General features: G+C 38.0%; 1 protein-coding gene and 1 pseudogene across 7 annotated transcripts in view; both read right to left on the bottom strand.

Annotated features, from left to right (window-relative positions):
* The window catches only part of CDKAL1 (CDK5 regulatory subunit associated protein 1 like 1), a 721,376-nt gene that overhangs the window by 625,073 nt on the left and 75,911 nt on the right, over window positions 1-20,392 (bottom strand). For all 7 annotated transcript variants that reach the window (XR_004313468.1, XM_032462575.1, XM_014557197.2 and 4 more), the window contains one exon: window positions 6,392-6,476. Coding sequence is in view for 6 of the 7 variants with exons in the window: in XM_032462575.1 (XP_032318466.1) it covers window positions 6,392-6,476 (85 nt within the window). In the remaining variant the exon portion in view is untranslated. The remainder of the gene's footprint in view (window positions 1-6,391; window positions 6,477-20,392) is intronic.
* Window positions 16,598-18,904, bottom strand: LOC116658226 (annotated as a pseudogene).

Here is a 20,392-nt window from a genome sequence, read left to right as displayed (position 1 = left end):
TGAAGACTGTGACTGGTCAAAGCATACGATGAGTTACTGTATCTGCTACTCACATTGTAAAGAAGAACATAAAACTGACACCAAACTAAAGCCCTTTCATACAACTAAAAAAGCCAAAATTAAAATATCTATGTTTACAGAAACATCCACAGCCTATGGCACTAAAAATTAGTTACACAAGTTGTGTTATCTAACCTGTTTCTTGCACAAGGGCCAAACTAAAACTCACTGTTATTTTTATCACCCAGTGCCCATTTTTTTAATTAAAAAAAGAATGATAACCTGATTACTCATAAATCTAGTTAAAAATAGAACCAGTCTAGTTTTCTTTTCCCTTTAAACTGGATAATTGCTAACTCAAAGAGAAAGCATTTCTCTGTTCTTAATAAGCCAGCTTTTTTGAAAGCAATTTATTTTCCAAATTCAAGTTGAAATAATATTCTGGTACCTCCCCCAACTTCAATTTACGATGAAGAGCTTAAAGTTAAATCCACATGAAGCAAAAAAGTATTTTCATAATAGGAGTGGCCATTCAGTAATTTATGTCTGATCAACAGAATGCTATAAAAAGAGCACTCCTACAGACGTAAGATATCAGATTATCCTCTGTCTCAACACACACTTTTCTTCTTTGTCCACTTCTCCTTATACTCCCATTGTTCTTTTCAAGTAATTTCACTCAGATATCTAAACCATCCCTTCAACATTACCATTTATTTCTACAAGCAAAGGTAGTTCAAAGAACTAGTGACTCCTGTCTATCTGCTATCAGTATGGCTAAACCACAGTGCCTATTTGGGTTAACAACACACAAGGTCAAGGAGAGGTTGACAGTCCATGATCAAAGCAAGCTGGCTATTCTTTCTGTCATTTATATAGAACACACAAGACGTGTTTATTTTCACCAGCCTCTGAATGACCTCCTTCAGGTGGCATGGAAAAGATCCCACATTTCTATGAAGCATTAACCAAAGGAGTTTTCTTGTTTGATATTCTCATTAAGAGCAAATTTTTTTTGAAACTTTTGATCTCTTTTCGTTTACTCAAGAACCCCTCAAGTTAAAGGCCATATTGTCTAAATCAAATGGTAATAGTGGATAAAACAAGGCCAGGGCAACTGGCAAAATATCAAGAAGAAAGCATATGCCTACCACAGGCTGCCATCACAAAACATGGGGCTCATTAGCAATCTTTCCAAAATTAGTAAAGGCAATATAGCATTTAATATTTCAAAGTTCGGGGGGGAGGGTATAGCTCAGTGGTAGAGCGCATGTTTAGCATGCAAGAGGTCCTAGGTTCAATCTCCAGTACCTCCATTAAAAAAATAAATAAATAAACCTAATTACCTCCCCCAAACTGCCCCCACACAAAAAGAGGACATCCTCCTAAAAAAAAAAAAAATCCTCAGTAATAAAAATATTATGTAAAAAAAAAAAAGATTTCAAAGTTCAAAAGGTAGCCCCCCAAAAAATGATTCTTAACTCCGTTTTTGCTACTTAAAACTCCTACTCTTTTATCAAACTGAGCATCAATAATGCAAACACTATAAAAACGTTAGTAATTAGATCAACCAGTAGAAAGTCAGTATGAAGTACTGAGCAGTCCAGCCTCCAGATGAACAGAAGTACATTTTCATATAAGGTATGTTCCTTTGACTAGGTTAAGCAATTATGTTAAGATAGAATGATTTACTACCAGCACTAGTTTATGAAATGAAATTTTTAAACTATTTTTAAGCCAATATTACCTGTGGCCGGTTAAATAATACTGCCCCCCAATACTGTTTATACTGTGAAGCTGCAAAAGTAATACCTTTCTCCACCACCACCACCACCACCACCACCACCACCACCACCAAGAGAGAAAAAAAATCAGCCCATGACTGTCTTGTCACAAATTCACAATTCTGTGATCTTAATCAAAGAGAGACTGCATTTATCAAGTGAAAGATACTGAATCTCCCAGAGTTATCTTTCTTTACTCCTGTTAAAACAAGACTGTCCACTGCCTGGTGGCTCAAGAGAGATAAAATGAGTTGATAATAGACAAACAACTACTAAACACCAAGAATACATTGAAAGAGAAGCAAAAGCAGATGATGAGAAGCAATGACAATCACTCAGAAATGAGTGGCAACATGAAGTGACCATTATTTGGCAGGGGGTGGGGGGGTTAGAAAAAAACATAGCTCCCAGCCTGTGCCGTAAATCTGTGAATTTGAGCATAAGGGAAGAGGCGTAACTGAGCTAGGAGAGATGAAACCCCCTATCAGGCTCTCCTTGAATTCAAATGTTGTCTCACTGTCATGCGGGAAAAGATGCATGCCAGTGAGGAGGCTGAAGGGAAAGGATGGAGCTAGAGGTTGAGAGAAGACAAACGTGTAGCGTGACTGCAGGTGTAATCAAGTTTATGAACATTCATCTCGGTTTTGCTTTGTTAGGAGATGGTGATGACAAGGGGGAAACATCTAAATAAAGCAAAACACTGGACAAGAGTAGGTAATCTGTCACTGAAAGTCTTTAAATGTATAAATGTCACCTGAATTTGATGTTTTCTCAGTGATAACTGTTACTGCACCTTCTACAGGATTATGTTTATTCTGGAAACAAACCAAATGTTAGTTTAGGTGTTATGTTAACAAGGACTAGTTATGACTATCAAAAGCCTTCAAAGCCATTTAAAAAAATACCTGTAATACTGTTTTTAAATTTTCTTTCAATCAAGCAGAACAGTGCATTAAAGGAATCTGTGCTCACCAACCACCAGCTTTACAGTGTCAAATGACAAACATATCTTAAGTGATCACCTCACTGAATCATTCACACACTGTATCGTTACTCTGAACCACATTCACAATGCAGTTTATACATAAGAAAACCCATTGACACAAATTACATTTCAGTTTTTAAGTCAGCTTTTAGAAATAGTCTAGAAGTGTACCCATTAATTACATTATAAAACTGATAATCACAGAAATTAAATTCTCTGGGTTCTTTACTCAGCAGGTATCAGTAACACTAAAATATCTTTATATTTTATATGCCTTTCTTATAGGGGGAAAAAAAGTAGATAACTGGGGAACATGACAGACTTCTCATAAAATAAAAAGCGTGCTTTGACAATGAGCAGCACCTGGCAGACATCATGCTCTGCTCTTGGTTTAATTCTCCCTTCTCCTAACCATAACCCTAACTCTGCTGTTCCATCCCACATCACTACCCTCTTCTGAGCCCCCATCATCATCCAGGTGATAACTTCTCTGCTCCTTCCATAACTTCTGAGTTGAAGATGCCATCATATTCAACTATCGCTTCTATGGAAAAAATATAAAATCTGCATCTCAACAGCCTTAGAGAATTTCATCTGTAAAACAGATGTTGCTTCATCTGGAAGACAGGAATAGAGTAAGAATCTACAACTCATGGACAGACTGCAAGAATTAAGCTAGGTAATATACAATTGATCCAAAGCACTTCTAACATTCACACAGAAGACACTCGATAAAGATCAAATATCATCCATTGCTTTATTACAATATTTAGCTGTGACTTCAAATACAGCATGTTCAAAACTAAAACACGTCCTCCCTCAAGTTGAACTCCCTTTCTGGAATTCCCTATTTCATTCTAGTCAGAGACTTTGGGAGTCATGTTCAATAATGTTGAAAATATAAAGAATTCTTTCTCAAGTCAACTCTTTCCTTCCAACTCTGAATACTTCCACTTGAAACGAGGCCATCACGATCTGGACTGCTACTCCAACTCTGCCCTACATGGACTCCTGATCATACCCTTCCTTAAGCCCAACCATCTTTCACACTGCTGCAAGAATTAATCCTCGAGAACCAGGGAGTAAACATAACTAGAAAGTGAGTTTTTTTTTAAAATTACCATTTACAATAGTATAAGGATAAAAAATACTGTACAGATAAAAGGAAAAAGGATAGTTTAAATAAATGATACTGGAACAATTTGGTTGTCCATACATCGTTAGAGAAAAAAATCAAAAAGATGCTGTAGGAGCTACATGAATAAATTATAAATCCTTAGAAAGTCAAAGAAGACCCAAATATATTATTCACAAATTGGAAACATCAAAATGTAAAAACTACCAATTTTCCCCTCAAAGGCATCAACAGATTCAATGTAATCACAATCAAAATCTCAACAGTATTCCTTGTTGAACTTAAAACCTTACATTAAATTCATATGGAAGGGCGAAGGGCAAAGAAAAGCCAGGACACTCTTAAAGAAGAACAAAAAGGCATGAGCACTATCAAATATCTAGACTTCATATAAATCTATACTAATTGTGACTGCGTGGAATAAGCACCAGAATAAAGAAACAGAAGCAAACAGAGAGCCCAGGGACAGACCCAACCATCTCTGGACGCTCAGTGCATGACAGAGCAGGTAATACATAGATATAAGGAGAAGGACATATTTTTTAAAACAGAAAATAATAAATGATACTGGAAAAATCTGGTGCCTACAGGAAAAATAAGATAAAACCCCGTTTCTGGCATCATACACAAAAAATCAACTCCAGATGGATTATAAAACTAAATGTAAGAAGTAAAAACCAAGAAGCTTTTAGAAGAAATATTGGAAAATATCTTAACAACATCAGGTTAAGGAAAGACTTCTTGAACAATAAGAGCACAGATCCAAAGGATAAATTTTAAACCAGTTTCTCTTCATCTTAAGAAACCATTAAAAAAAGTCAAAAGATAAACCACAATTGGTATTTGCAACATGTGTAACATGTAAGAATTTGTATGTAGACTATAAATAATGTATTCCCACAAATAATAAAAAGACAAGTCAACATGAAAAAATATTCAAAAAGCTGTGTCACAGAAAAGGAAAATCCAAATGGCCAATAAACATATAAAAAAGATGCTCAACATCATTAGTCATCATGGAAATGCAGACTAAAACCATACTGAAGTACCATCGCCACCACCAGACTGGCAAAAGTTAGAAGTCTGACCATATCAAGTATTGGCAAGAATGGAGAACAACCACACTCATCTGTTACTGGTGGGAGTGAACACCTGGCACATCCATTTGGGAAAAGAGTTCAGTATTACCAAGCAAAGTATGAAACTGTACACACTTGTGACCCAATAATTCAACTCCTAGGTACATATCCTAAAACAACTCTGACACATGTCCACCAGAAAGCATGTTCAAAATATTCAGAGACGCACTGCACAGGAAAACAAAACACTGGGAAAACTCAAAACTCTATCAATAATAAAGTGGATAAACTAACAGATTCATTTAAGGAAATACTATGAATGGTCAGCGTTATTTCACATCCATCAACGTGGATAAATCTAAAAGCAAAATGCTGAGAAAAGGCAGCAAATCTCAGAACACAAACAGTGTAAGTCCAACAAACACAGTTTAAAACAGGGCAAAACTAAACAACACATTGTTTAGAGGTACATTTAAGAGACGACAAATTTACTAATAAAAGGAAGGGAATGACTCACCAAAGTCAGGATAAAGATTACTTCTGGGGATATGACAAAAAGGAACACACAGCAGTTTCCAAGGTCTTGACTATGCCTTCTTTCTTACGCTGGGTGGGGGGTTAAGTTTATTACCCTTACTTAAACTGTACATGTTTCATAAACTCATTTATGTAAGATACATTTCACAGTAAAAATCAATGTGGTAGGGGGTGAGTTTGAGAGTGAAGTTAGGAAATGGATAATCTTAAAGGTTTCTCGGGAAAGGCAAGAAGAAAAATAGGACAATAGCTAAAAGGGGTGCACGGAGCTAATCAGACCTGAGCGTGTTTAAATACCAATAAAAAGACATCAGTGCAGTTGGAGAGGTTGAAAATATAAACAGATGAGGCAACAATTTATAGAATGAAGGTTCTAAAAAGGTGGATAGAGTAAGATTCAGAGCAGATATGAGAAAGGATAATTCTTTCATTTTAACTTGAACAACAAAGCAAGAGCCAAGGATTATATGCCCATTTCCCCTGATAAACTGTAATTCCCTTGATGGCCAGACATCATTAGCATCCAGAACAGTGCTGAGGGGCAGAGAGGAGAAAAGAGGAAAGGACTGTTTCAGATTGTTCCAGAATGTATGGACTGGATTCCCTGGGAAGAGTATGTTGTTAATACTTAACAGATATTCAAATTACCTATTAGCTAACTTCACACATACTCAAATACCTATTAGAAAAATCTACATTAAAGTTTCATTCTTTATTAGATAAATTCAAAACATTATGATGCTAAAAGTCCAACTGACTTTCTTTGATAACATACTGAATATTTGTAATATTAAGAATCTTTTAAAAGCTAATTTCCTAAAAGTAATTCTTATGTCACTTATAAAAGAAAAAAAAGTCAATTTCCACTTACTTAATTGAGTTTCTAAAGTGGTCTTCAGCCGGATTTTTTACAGTACAACTGTTCAGAAGCCATAAATCTGCGTCTGATGCATTTTCTATTAAAAACATAAATATGAAAAAGAAAAGTAAGTATCACATTTCATCAGTCAAAAATATCCAAGTGCTTACTCAGATGGCACTGGGCCCACAGGGGGAGAGCAGAGAGAGCTAGCGAACAGAATCAGGTAAACAGGCAATTACAAAGCAGTAGGTAACTCCTCTAATATGGAAACAGTGATGAGAAATAAGTATTAAAATATACAACCTGCGCTAGTATCTTCCCATTTACAATATAAAGAGGATAAGCATTTTCTTCCTGTATTTTCAATCCTGTGAGTATTTAATAACTTCCAAAAACTAAAGTGAAATTGGCCGAATCTCAACATGAAATTAAGTACTCCTTTTTGGTCTGTGTGTTCTTATTTTTCAGGCACATGTATTATCATACACTGAACATTCTTCAGCTTGAGAAGTTATTAAAAACATAATCTGTCTTCCACGAAAAAAATACTGACTTACATCAAAGTGAGCCGTTTATTTCTCTAAGTTGACTGGATATTGCTGTATAAGATACTAAACTCACCAGCAAGGCAACCAATCACGTAAGCTCATCTTGTTTACCGAAATGAATCTGAAAACGCCTGTAATGTCTGATGCTATTCCAAAACCGCCCTGCCGCCTAAAAGGACTTACACATTGAAAACAGGGTTACACCAATGAAAGGAAAACCCAAACTGAAAACTGCAGCACTTTCAAGGGTCTTTCAGTAAGAACAGAAGCTAAGGCCAAAAGACAGGAAGAATTAAGGACACAGGGATGTCTGTGTGCACCTTCTCTCCCTGGGAAGGAGCTTTAGGTGAGAGCACTATGTGAGCGCAACGGCGAGCACAGCAAAGTTCCTAGTAACTTGGCAATACTTCTTCCCGCATTTTATTACAAAAACAGTAAAAAATTTTTATAAAGAGGTAAGATCCAAAACTTCTTGAAATGCTAACAAGCCAAGGGAAGGGCCTCATTACTGAGTGTCAGCTGAATACTGGACCCTCCTAACTTGTCTCACTTCTTCCATTCATCCTCCCCACCCCTACCCGTAGTCGACCTCCCCAATCCAGAGCGTCTTTTGTGAAACATACACCTGATGACGTCACTTGCCTGCTCAAACTCAGAAATGCTGGAGTATTCACCTACTTCCTCTAGTTCCCTCCAAATTATTCCCCACGATGCCACCTAAAAGATACTCCCCTAATATCAATCTGATCATAGTAATTTTTCCTACTAGTGATTTCCAGTTGGTATTCAAGACCTATCCAGATCTCCATCTCCCCAACTTCAGTCTTCACTTCTCCCTACAGTCATCTGTTCCTCCAGACACACCAAACTGAATTTCTCAAGCTCGCACTATTTCATTTGCCTAAAAAACCTTTATTTTCTTCACAGAATGACAATTCCTACCCTTCTGCCATCCACCTGGCCTACTCCTATTCATCATTCAGCTTCACCTAGATGTCTGTTAGATGCCTCTTCTCTGCATCCTGTAATAGACTGTTCTCACACTTCACAATTCTGTATTAAGATAATTCATTTTTCCAGCCTGTCTTTATTACTACTTAAGAGATACTAAAGACAACATTTTTATCTGCTGCTCTCAGGATGTCCAGGTCCTAACACAGGGATGGGTACAGAACAGACATTCAAGTGACCATGGAACACTAAACAATGCACAAGTAGGTAGAAGAAAAAAGAAGAAGATGGGATAATGTGTGGGAACACATGCATATGGTTTGTTAGATGCCTTCTACCAATTTCCTAAAGCTCTGAAGGCCACACTGATCCTCTGAAGTAAGCTTCAAGGTAGTCACCAATTTCTTTAACAAATATTTAGGACTGAGACTTTGTCTTATTCACAGCTACATCCCCAGCACTTATTACAGTGTCTCACACATGGCAGACACTCATTAAATATTTACTGAAGGAATGTTGAAATTTGAAAGAGAAGGAATACTATGAGCAATGTATTATGCACAGAATAAAGACACGGATGTCTGTTAGCTAATGATAAACAATATAGCAACTGCAGATTTATTTCAAGCAAACAAACAAAAATCAAAATATAGGACAATCCATGCCAGATGCCAACTCTGTATCCTAGCACATTCTTCTCCTTGGTCACCTTAGAGCCATCAGACAACCCTTATCACACCTCTAACAAAAAAGCCCACTCAAGAACTCCAGCAACATATAAAGCAAATGACTTTACTTTGTCTAGAATTTTGCCAGTGTTGAAATGTACTGACTTTAAAAATAGAGTGACTACTATGCTTGGTGATCCAGTCACTGCAACCCACAGGAATCCTGTGAATACACTAAAATGCCCACAAAATTACCTAACTTTGTAGTAACCACCCCCCAAAAGAGAATTTCCTTTCTCCAATGAACACAGAAGTTTCTTATCCAATTATTTCTCAACTCAGTTTTGTGTTAATACATCTTATTTAATATTGTCAAAGACTACTTACAAGCATAAATCAGTCAACAACCAAAACACAATGAGGATTTACTATGTGCCAGGCTCTGTTCTAGGTACCAGGGATATGGCTGTGAAAAGGGTGTCCACCCTCAAGGAGTTTACAGCCTTAAACAGGAAGTCTGATGAAAACAAACAAAACAGGGAAACAAGCAAGATGATTTCAGGTATCGGTCAATGGTATTAGGATGATTAAAGAGGGTAATGAACAAAGAGTAATTGTGGGGTTGTTGGTCACCCTTAGAAGTTTAAATCTAAGTTGAGATCTAAATAATGGGAAGGAATCTGCCATGCAAAGATCAGAAGAAAGAGCATTCCAAGGAGAAAATGCCGCAAGTGCAAAGGCCATGAAACAGGACAGAGCTTGTCGCGTTCCAGGAAGAGAGACCAGTGTGACTGGACACAGGGAGAGCGGGGAGAGAAAGGTCTCAGAGGGAGGCAGGGACCGGATGATGCTGCTAAGTTAACAACTTTACATTTATTCTAAGAATAATGAGAAGTCACCACTGGGTTTCAAACATGAACTAATTTCTACTCAGAAATACCATTCTGGAAATACTGTGAGGAAGAGCCTACAGATGGGCCAAGAGTAAAAGAAGTGGGGAAAAAAGTAATGACAAGAAAGCCAATTGGAAGCTGACACACTGGTCTAAGCATAAGTGAAAGACATGGTAACCGGGACTGGGGTTACAGCAATGGTGAGGCTGAGAAGTGAACAGATGTAGATTTTGGAGGCAGAATCAAGAGAACTCACTGATAAATTACATATGAATCATGCAAGAAGAAATCAAGTAGGATTCCTAAGCACATGGAAGGGATTCTGGCCTGAGCATCGGTTGTTTGCAGCACCATTTACTGAGATGAGGACAGTTTGGAAAGAGAGATTTGGGGAACCGAGAATCAATAGTTTTGTTCTGGCCATGTTATGTTTGAGAGCCCTATTAAATATTCAACTAGAAATACTGATCAGCTGTTTGTATATGATGAAATCAAAGCTCATGGGAGTCTTCCAGGCTGGAGATACAACTGGGAAAAATCAAAACCCTTAAAAAAAAAAAAAATCTGAACTTACAGGAATGGACGCACTAATTTAAGAAGATAATGTTGGGGGCGGGGAGGACATTGAGTCATTTAAAGGTCTGATGGAGGAGTTGAGGTGGGAAAAGGATATTGAAAAGGAATAGGCCATAGGATAAGAGGATAAAAACTAGGGAATCTGGTGTCATAGAAATCCAGAGAAGGAAGTATTTGAAAAAGGAGTAATCAATTGTGTTAACTGCTAAGAATTCAAGAAAGGTATCTGTATAAATATTAATATTGTTGCCAAAAAAGCAAGACGATCTTCCACATTTTTTTTCATTTTCCTTTCTCAGTTTTAATTATTTGTTCTGTGCCAGCCCACAATCACTCAGCAAAGGCCCTTTTTTAGGATTTTTAAGTAACACAGAAAAACTCACCACAAGAAGGAAGTGAGGAGGAGAATCGTATATGGCTATTCGCCAGTAAGGAATGTTTATCCCTCATGTTTTGCCCCCTTAGGAACACATTTCCCGGATTTTCAGATGCCATCAACTATAAGAAACACCATCAACTTTGTAAAAGCTTCAAGAGAGGTGGAACACTATACTCATCAAGTTTTAAGATGCATCCCAAGTTCAAACATTAATATAGGAGGCAGGGTGGAGGTGAAATGCATCTGAAACAGAAGAAATAAGCTAGTTTTTGGCATGTCTACCTTAGAGTGGCACCATCCAGAACAATCAGGAAACACCAGGAGACCTGCCTTTCCGAACCTCATCACCTAAAATAAAATAAATGTTCAAATATCCTACCAATAGTAGACAATCTGGTTACTGGATTAAGTATGTGGTAAGAGCAGGTTAAAGCCTTATGGTCTTGCCTGAATCAAAGCATTCATGTCAGGTTCCCCAGTGCCTGGGAGGGGGAAGCAGTCCTAGAGAAGAGCACTTATGGGACAGGACTAGGCAGATGGCCAAGAATGGACCAAGGAAGGGAAAGGCAGTAAGAAGGCACCAATACTGGAGACACAGACCTGGAGAGGACCCAAAATAGAGTTCTACCCACGGTGCAGCTTGTCCTACAGCACTGTCAACCCCTGAAACGCAGCTGAAAATCAGCTGCACATAAGCCAAATACAGCTAATGCCAGAGTTGGGATATCAGGACTGGTGTGAAAGCTACCCACTCCAGGCTTGGCAGACGGAAGATCAGGATGTGATTATTTACAGTCTTTCGTTATTACACACAGTGCTGTAATGAATAGCACTGCACATATATCTTGTTGTATTTTTCCCAGATTACCTTTGGAACCAAGTCCAAAAAGCAGGACAGTTGGGTCAAAGGATAAATTCATATGTAATTTCATGACTTACTGTCAAATTTCCCTCCATAAGCGGTGCACCAATTTGCAAACCCATGAGCGATGCAAGAGATTGCCCACTTACCCACAGCACTGCCCACAGAGCGTGCTATCAAACCTTTGTACTTCTGCCAACGTGGTGAGAAACTGGATGCCAGTGCACTTTTAATGTGCATTTCTCTTATTATGAAGGAGTTGAGCATATTTTCATGTTGCAGGATTATATTGTTTTTCCTCCTATTTTCTGTCTGTTTATATCTTTTGCCCATTTTTCTATGGGGCTACAAGAGTCATTTTCATCTTAAGCTGTAATTCACTAATATACGCAAATAAACACACACACACACACACACACACACACACACACACAGAGGATGTTAATCTTTTGTCTGTAACAGAAGTTACAATATTTTCTCCCAGTTTGTCATTTTACGTTTTTATAGTTTCTTCATACTTTATTTCCAGGATATCAAATTTATCAACCTTTTCTCATTGCTTCTGGATTTTAAGTCTTAATTAAAAGTTTCCTCTACTCCCAAATTACGAAGAAATTCACTCATGTTTTATTTTAATACACATATGGCTTTACATTTAGATCTTTGCTCTATTAGGACTTTATCCTGATATACATTGATCTCATTGATTTTTTAATGCAAAATGAGTTAAGATCCTTTGTTCTCATATCAAATTGGAAAATATTAAAAAGTATGATACTATGGGGAATTTGGCAAGCTCTACTCTGCTGATGGAGTCTACACTGATGAAACTGTCACTGCAACACTGGAACAGCTATTAAAAATTTAAATGTGCATCAGAATTTCTCCTACACATACCTGCACCACAAACACATATTTACATACAAACACACATATACATATACGTGTGTGTGTATATATAAATATATATATATATATACATACATAAATACACACACATTTTAAAATTCACATGGAAGATTTACTGACAAAGCAAAAAACCTGAAAAGTCTACACATCCATTATAAGGAGACTGGTTAAATAAATCATGAGACTGCAGCTAAAGTACCATTAGCTGTTGAAAAAGCAAGATAAATCTGTAAGTGCTAATTCATAGTAATCTTTATTATATCATCAGGTGAAAGCAAGTTGAAGAGTAGACCTTGTATTTCATTTGTGTTTTCAAAAGGAAAAAGAGAAAAGGGGGAATTCTGTTCTAAGTTAAAAAAAAAAAAAATCCTCAAAGCATACATATGTAACTGAGGTGTTTGCCCTTGGAAGTAAGAGGAAGGTCAGCTGTCCTTCAATACAGCCTTAATATGCAACTTGTATATTCTTTTTCTTTTATTAAACTTGCATGGACACTAATTTTTATAATTTTATTAAGTTTAATCCTGAGAAGGGACACATTAATATTTAATTTAGATCCATGTGCATTATTTGAAATCTAAAAGCATTTAGCTAAACTAAAAAACTAATAAAGTCTTTAAAAAATTTTTTTAAGTTTCTTTTTCCATAGAGCTCAAAATTAATAGTATTCTTTCATTTTAAGGGAAGAATATAAACTACTTTCCTGCTGTGATCCATCATGAAAACAGCAACCTGATACACATTTTCTGGGACTTTCCTCCCCACTGCTGAAAGCTTTCATACTCATTGAACCAAGAAAATGATGGTCACTGACACACTACCCACGTTGCATGTGAGGACAGAGAAACAAATTATTTGTTTTAATCGAAACACATTTACTTTCCCAACTATTTCTTTCTGTACACAAGATGAATTACTTTTAAATCTAAAGTAATAAAAATCTGACTAGCAATAATGGCAATAGCTAACATTACTGAGTACACATGATGCAGCAATAAGCCAAGCATGCATGTTCTTTCTCCACAACCCCCTCCCATTTAATCCTCCCAATCGGAGGCAGGTTCAACTTTTATTTCAGTTTTACAGAGGGGAATCTAAGGCTTAGACAGGAAAAGTAACTTGCCTAAAATCACACAGTAATAGGGTGGGTCAGGATTAGAAATCCAGACAAACTGACTCCAGAGACTGTAAATTTAAGGAAATTAGAATGCCTCATTAGTGGCTCTTTGCCTCTCATCAAAAATAATGCAGACAATATCTGAAAACAAAATAAAGTAGTATTGCATGGCCTTGAGGTTGCCTCATGGTACTATTTCTAAGAAGACAAATAGCCAGGCTTCAAAAGGAGCTGTCTGCCTATTTCCAAAATCTCCAAGATCTTGAATACGTCAGCTCTTGGCCTTCTGTAATCGGTGAGAGACACGCAAGTAAAGAAAGAATTAATCCTGAGTGCAGAATCATCACTCCCAAGCACAGGCTACTGTCAAAGCCACCCATCTTCCCTTCAGCCTGCAGCTTTCTGCATAATGGTAGCATTACAGAAGAGAGGAGCGTGCTTCACATCAGTACTGCTCAGAGTAAAACATTTCTCTTACACAACCATTCCATTTGCAAGTCAACTAAAGGAACGGCCCACAACAGTAAGAAAAGCCTGGAATTACTTCAATTCGTAGATTTAAGTAGGGCAGTTAAGCCAGTGATACAAATAAGAATTCACTAAGAATATAACAAAGGTGGGGGGAAAGTCTGATTGTTTTGGACCCAACAGCATTTTGGGGGAATTTCTTCACCACAGAACTCTGGAAGACAAGTCAAGTCCAAATGTTTAAATGTCCATCACGCTTAATCATAACCCAGGGAGTTTATTTGTGTAATACAAATTGTTGGGATTTCTACTAAAAACTCAGAGAAAAGAGTATGCTTTAATAAGAACACTTTAAAGCACCTTTGTGGAGCACACTGAAAATACCATCTTAAAACCAATAAGACAAAATAAAAATTCTGGTCCCGGGGTTGATTTCTTCCTTCCACATTTCACATACTGTTCTTTATAGGGACTGTGCAAATGCATGGTGTGGAGACACCGTGTTTTCAAAATCTGTTTTATAAAAGCAATGAAAGTGACCCACGGAAAAGTACTCTCCTTTAACCAGCTAGGGTTGGAGCAGTGGGAGGCTGGGGAGAAAACAGGGAGGAAAAGAGGGAGCAGGAAAGAAGAGGAGGAGAAATGAGAGAGAGAGAGACCGGCACAGAGCACGCACACTCCCAGTCTGAAGCCCACAGAGAAGCAACCCTCCACTGCCTGGTGCTGGTGGCGCTGGGCATGTTTCTGAGTGAGGTCAGCACAGGAGCCGCTGGGGGAGCACTTAGCCTTGGAGGCTGCCTGCGTAACCGGTTTGCTCTTTTACAACAGTCCTGCTGAGCACTTCACAGAAGTAAGATGAGGAAACCCAGGGTCAGCTTGAACTGTTTACTGTAACAAGGGAAAAGAACATTTTTTTTCTTCTAAGTGAGAAATCGTAGCTGGCAAAACTCTAACAATAACTAATGAAAATTAATTACATAGCTACATAGACCTGGTCATGATCAAAATCAGAGCATTAGACAGACATCTTTCACTTACTATGTAGAACAGAATATTGCCAATATCCTCTCATCCTCTTTCCAAATTAAACTGTTCTGTTGATCCTCCATTAACTACTTCAGAAGGAACTGCGTCTAAAAAAATCCCTGAAAGATTACCTATTTCTACATGTAAAATAAGTTTATAAACTCAGAAGCAATATACACACCAAAGAGACTTTACAGGGCATTTCATGATTCACCACCCCTCTATCCAAAGCCCTTCTGGATGTTGTGTTCCTGCCACACTGAACTTTTAGGCTCTCAGGCCTGAAGAGTAAAACTCAAAAGTTGAGAAGACCAAAATCTAGTTGGAAAAAAAAAGGGGGGGACAAAGAATATGAACTGAGAGTTTCTAAAAAAAGAAGCACATACAGCTCTTGAACACACAAAAAGATGTTTAACCCCGTTCTTAATAAATGAAAAGTACAACTGCACTTAAAAAAAAAAAAAACCCTGTGCCATTTTTCTTCACTTCCTATACTGTCAAAAACCCAAAAGTTTGATAACACACTGAGCTGGCATAACTGAGGAAACAGGCACTCTCATGCATTGCTGATGGGAATACAAACTAGACCACCACGGATGGAGGCAATTTGACAGTATCTTCTGAAACGGCAAGTACACATCCTGTGACAGAGAAGTTCTAAGAATTTAGCCTATGATAAACATACTTGTACAGGTGCAAAGGCATTCATGGCAGCATTTTTTGTAACAGCAAAAGGTGACTGGCTAAAGACATTTTAGTATATTCAGAATTGAGACTTGTTTAAAGCTACCTACAAAAGAAAAAAAAAAAAAGAATAACCTCTAAGTCCTAATATAAAAAGATCTCCAGGACATACTGTTCAGAGAAAAGAGTAAGACACTAAAAAGTACATACACTATGCTACCATTGGAACTCTAGAAGACATATTCACATTTGCTTGTATTTGCTTTAAAAAAAATTGGGGGTGGGTGTGCCAGCAATGAACAGCAAAGGCTGGGACTGGGAGGAAGCAGTGGAACAGGACTGATGGGAGAAAAGAGGAAGATTTTTCCCTGTATAACTTATTTATTTTTGAACCGATTCAAAAATCAAATATTTTCAAAGTAAAAAGGCAATTGTAAAAAATATAGCTTGTCTTAATCCTACAATCTTGCCATTTCTTTGCTCCCTCTCATACTCAAACATCTCGAAACAAACAGTCCCTCTGTGCCAGCTGTACTCTGTCACCTCCCATTCACTCTTCCACTGTTTCATTCTGATGAAGACCTTTAGCCACTCACCATTTTCCTGAAACCGCTTTCATCAAGGGAATTGATGAACCAGCATGATGTAATCAAACATTCCTTTCTTTATGGTGTTGCTAGCATCAGTCTGTTTTCCTCCTACCTCCCTGGCCTCTCTACTTTATCCATCACTGTCTGCCCTCCACGAATTAGAGTTCCTTAGGACCTCAATTTTGGTTCCCTTCTCCTTGGTCACCAGATGATTCCAACCAATCCTCTCATGGTTTTAAACACCACCAGGACACTGACAGTTGACTCCCAAGTTTACACTACCAGTTCCGACACCCACCTGAGCTCACTACCCAATTCATCCAGTAACATCTCCACTGCAACATACCGAAGAACTATTAACCTTGACACCAACCATTTCTACAACTGAACTCTCAAATGTTCACCCTTGTACTCATCAGGTTCCAGTTAAGAAAAAACAGAAACCACTCTTGGTGTTAAGATAAAAATTAATACAGAAGTGTGGTTACATGAGCAACAGAAAAGTCAAGACACAGAAGGGGGATGGTGAAGCAGCCAGGAGATGAGTAACAGCAGGAAAGCTCTACCAGCCTGAGGGCCGAGAGACCCACTGGAGGAGGTGGGATTATGAGAGCCCCGAAGCTGCGATCACTGGGCCAGGGTAAGAGCGACAGCAGGAGCTGCGCCCTGGAGACCAGGACTGCAACAAGGGGCAGAGCTGTCTGACAGGACTGAAGCCACAGGAATGAAAGTGCCACTTCCTGGGACACGGCCCAGAGAGAAGAGAGGGAGGAAACCTCTCTACCTTCTCACTAAGTCCTCCTTCCAGGCTTCCATCAGTGCCTCCTATTGGCCACGTCTACCCACCAAAGCCAAAAGGCAAGGAGGCTGTGGAATGCAGTTCCACGCAGTACAGAGGAAGAGAGGGAACTGACTCTGAGACTCAACCTTACCTCTTGCAGACCTCCCCATCACTATAAATGATATATTTACTCCAATGCTGAAACCAGAAACCTGGAAGTCATCATTAATCATTCCTTGTACCTCACCATCTCCCACAGCAAATCCAAAAACTCTCAAGAGTCCACCTTCAAACAAATGTATGTCTGCTACTTCTCTCCACGGCCCCCCACCGAGATCATTACACAGTCTCCTGCCTCCTGATGGCTGCCATGAAGGCAACTATGAAAACTATCATTTAACCAAAGGAAAGTAGGAGTCGTTTTAACTGGATTATCACGGATAATCTACATATGTGGATAACTGAAAACCAGCTGATAAGACATATACTATTGGCAGCTATTTGCAACTATATTTTGGTAAAGGAGAGAATAAGTCATTATTAAGAATTTACTATAAATCAAAAAATAGTTGTAAAAACAATACAATTTTTTTAGAACAACTTAGCAAAATAAAATTCCAGTGTATTGTTGGACATTTGTTTCACACATTCAAACAAGCCAAATAAACAAACAGCAACTTCATAGACAAAAAAAGGGGAAAAAAATAAACCTTTCACTTTGGCTTTTTTAGCCACCTCGTAAAACTCATATAGTGCAGCTAAGTATATAAACAAAAAAAGTTACTGGCATATTGGGAATAAGATTGTTTTTGTTCTTCTTGTGTTTTTCTCCTGAGGTTTTTTTCCCCACTTTGAGATTATAATGAACATGGTCACACCACAAGTAAAGTCGGAAGTAGGACAGAGAACAATCCAAAGGCTGGTCTGGTCATCCAAGATCATTAAAAATGTCTGACCCCTAACAGTACGTTCAAAAATATAAAATGCAAGCTAAAAATTCAAATAAATTTTTCTTTTTAAAGCACTTTTAAGAAAAGAAGCAGGGCCTTGAAAGCTTTCGGGTTTTTTTTTTTTTTTCTTTTCTTCTCCTGTTGCAAATTCACTCTGTGGTTTTGGTTGGGTGGTGGGTGGTGCCACCCACAGGGGGCAGCCAGGGGGGCCTCTCTACTCCAAGGTTAACTACGTTGAGAGTCCGAGATGGGAAGTGAGGAGTGAATGGATCAGGGCATCTTTTTTATCTTCTTTTCCTTTTTGTAAGTTTACCTTGTTCTTTTTTGCTTTCTAGTTATCCTCATCAGTCTTCTGCATCTTGGTGTCAACATGGTTGTCCCTGCCATCTTCGGCTGCTCATCTGCCCAGAGCTGCCTCAGCCTGCTCGTCTTCTTCTTTATCTTTATCCTTTTCCTCCTCCTCCACTTCCTCCCCAACTTCTACCTCACTGGCAGCCTGCTGCTCCCCATTTTCCTCATTATTTCTCCATTAGGAGGTCCACCCCTTCCTCTCTCCATCTCCTCCACAACTTCCTTCTTCTCCTTTAAGTCCTTGGTGGTGATCTCAGAACTGGTGTCCACAGCTGTGTCTGACACAGTGGGACACACCAGTGATTCAATGCAGCAGACTGAAAAGAAAGCCCCAGTTTGGAGACTGGCAATAAAGCTGCCTGAGCCCATGTCTGCAGAGGAGACATACAAACCATGCGGCTGCAGTGAGCAGGGAGCCAGTCTCAGGGAGAATGAAAAGATGGCTTTTCAGAGCAGCTGACTAGACCAATTGCATCTTTAAATTCATATATTCCATGGAAAATTTCCTTCCTGATTCAAGTATTTTAAAAGGGCTATACTGAAAAGAGTTCTCTTTAGCCAAGGAACAAATCATAACAACCTAGAGAAACCACTCACTAGCAAATTTGCAAAACATCTGGTTTCCATTCAGACTATATACAATCCTCAATTGTTTAGCACAAATCGATAACTCAATTCATCTGCATGGAATGGTACATTTCCATGACCAACTCTAGAGTATAGAAGTACCTCCTTGAAAGGAAGTTTAGATTATCTGCTGAATATTACCTCTAATACAAGAGCTACCTCTGGATTTTTGACCCAGCAAACTTCCTGGGTCAAAACAATTACCCATATGGTAATCAAAAGAAAAATACCCATAGGACACTGCCAAGAGAGGAAAGATTCAGATCAAAAATAAAGCTATGGACTAGTCACAGGTTCACTAGGACTTCAAAGTACAAAGAAGAACAACATCAAAGATCTACTGAAGTAATGAAAGTGAATGTGAGTGAAGTACTTTAAAGTCAGCGTCCATTCTGAGTTGTCAATGCTCATGCCATACGAATGTCTGATATTTAAAATACAGCCCCAGGAGAGAAATAAAATGAGCCAACTGTAGACCTAAGTAGGCATCCAATAATTGTTGTTCAACTGACTGACAGTTATTCATAAATAATATCCCCAAATAATAGTTATCAAACTTTCTAAAATTACAAATATGTTTTACCAACTTGAGACAAAGAATAAGAGACAAAGAGATGGAAAACTATTGTCCTAAAGGATTATTTGGGAAAGAAGAACTACAGAAAACCTTACTCATTTGTCACAGTAGCCGGGGACTTCCTGGGGAGAGAAGTGAGTATTTAATTATCTGACAGACCTGCACATAAACAGGGAGAATTAGCTTAATAAGACGAGTAACATTATTTTAACTAGAATTTGATTTGTGGAATGTATTAATGTTACCACCTTTTAAAATTAATATTGACATCCCCCAACTCCAAATCTACTTTTCAGATTTAAATTTGATTGAAAATTTTAATTGAGTCATTTTCTAGTTCAAGTCAAAAATAATGTATTCTAGTCTTAAATTTGCTTCAAAACACTAGTGACTATATAAAAACAATTACAATTCAATAATAAAAAGACAAATAATCTGATTAAAAATGGGCACGAGAACTGACGAGACATTTCTCCAAAGACACACAAATAACTCATAATCACATGAAAAGATGCTCAACATCAACAGCCATCAAGAAAATGCACATTATTGACACAACATTGTAAAATGATTATAAATCAATAAAAAATGTTAAAAAAAAAAAAAAAAGAAAATGCACATCACACCACAGTGAGACACTGCTTCACATCCATTAGGATGGCTATGATTAAACAAATAAAATAAAATAATAAAAAAGTGTTGGCTAGGATGTGGAGAAACTGGAACCATCACGTACTGCTGATCAGAATGTAAACTAGTATAGCTCATTTGAAAACAGTTTGGCAGTTCCTCAAATTGTTCAGCATAGAGTTAACATGCAGCGGAGATCCAGAAATTTATTTCCTGGGTGCATAATATCTATGTCCACACAACAACTTGTACACTGATGTCCACAGCAGCATTACTGTTAATAGCCAAACAGTGGGGAAAACCCACATATCCAGCAGGTGCTAAATGCAGAAATAAAATGTGGTGTGACTATAAAATGGAGTATTATTAGGCAATAAAAAGAAATGATGTGCTGATACAGGCTGTAACATGGATGGACCCTGA

The sequence above is a fragment of the Camelus ferus genome, chromosome 20, assembly GCF_009834535.1.
Source record: "Camelus ferus isolate YT-003-E chromosome 20, BCGSAC_Cfer_1.0, whole genome shotgun sequence".
NCBI lineage: Eukaryota > Metazoa > Chordata > Mammalia > Artiodactyla > Camelidae > Camelus > Camelus ferus.
This window is presented reverse-complemented; position numbering and strand designations above follow the sequence as displayed.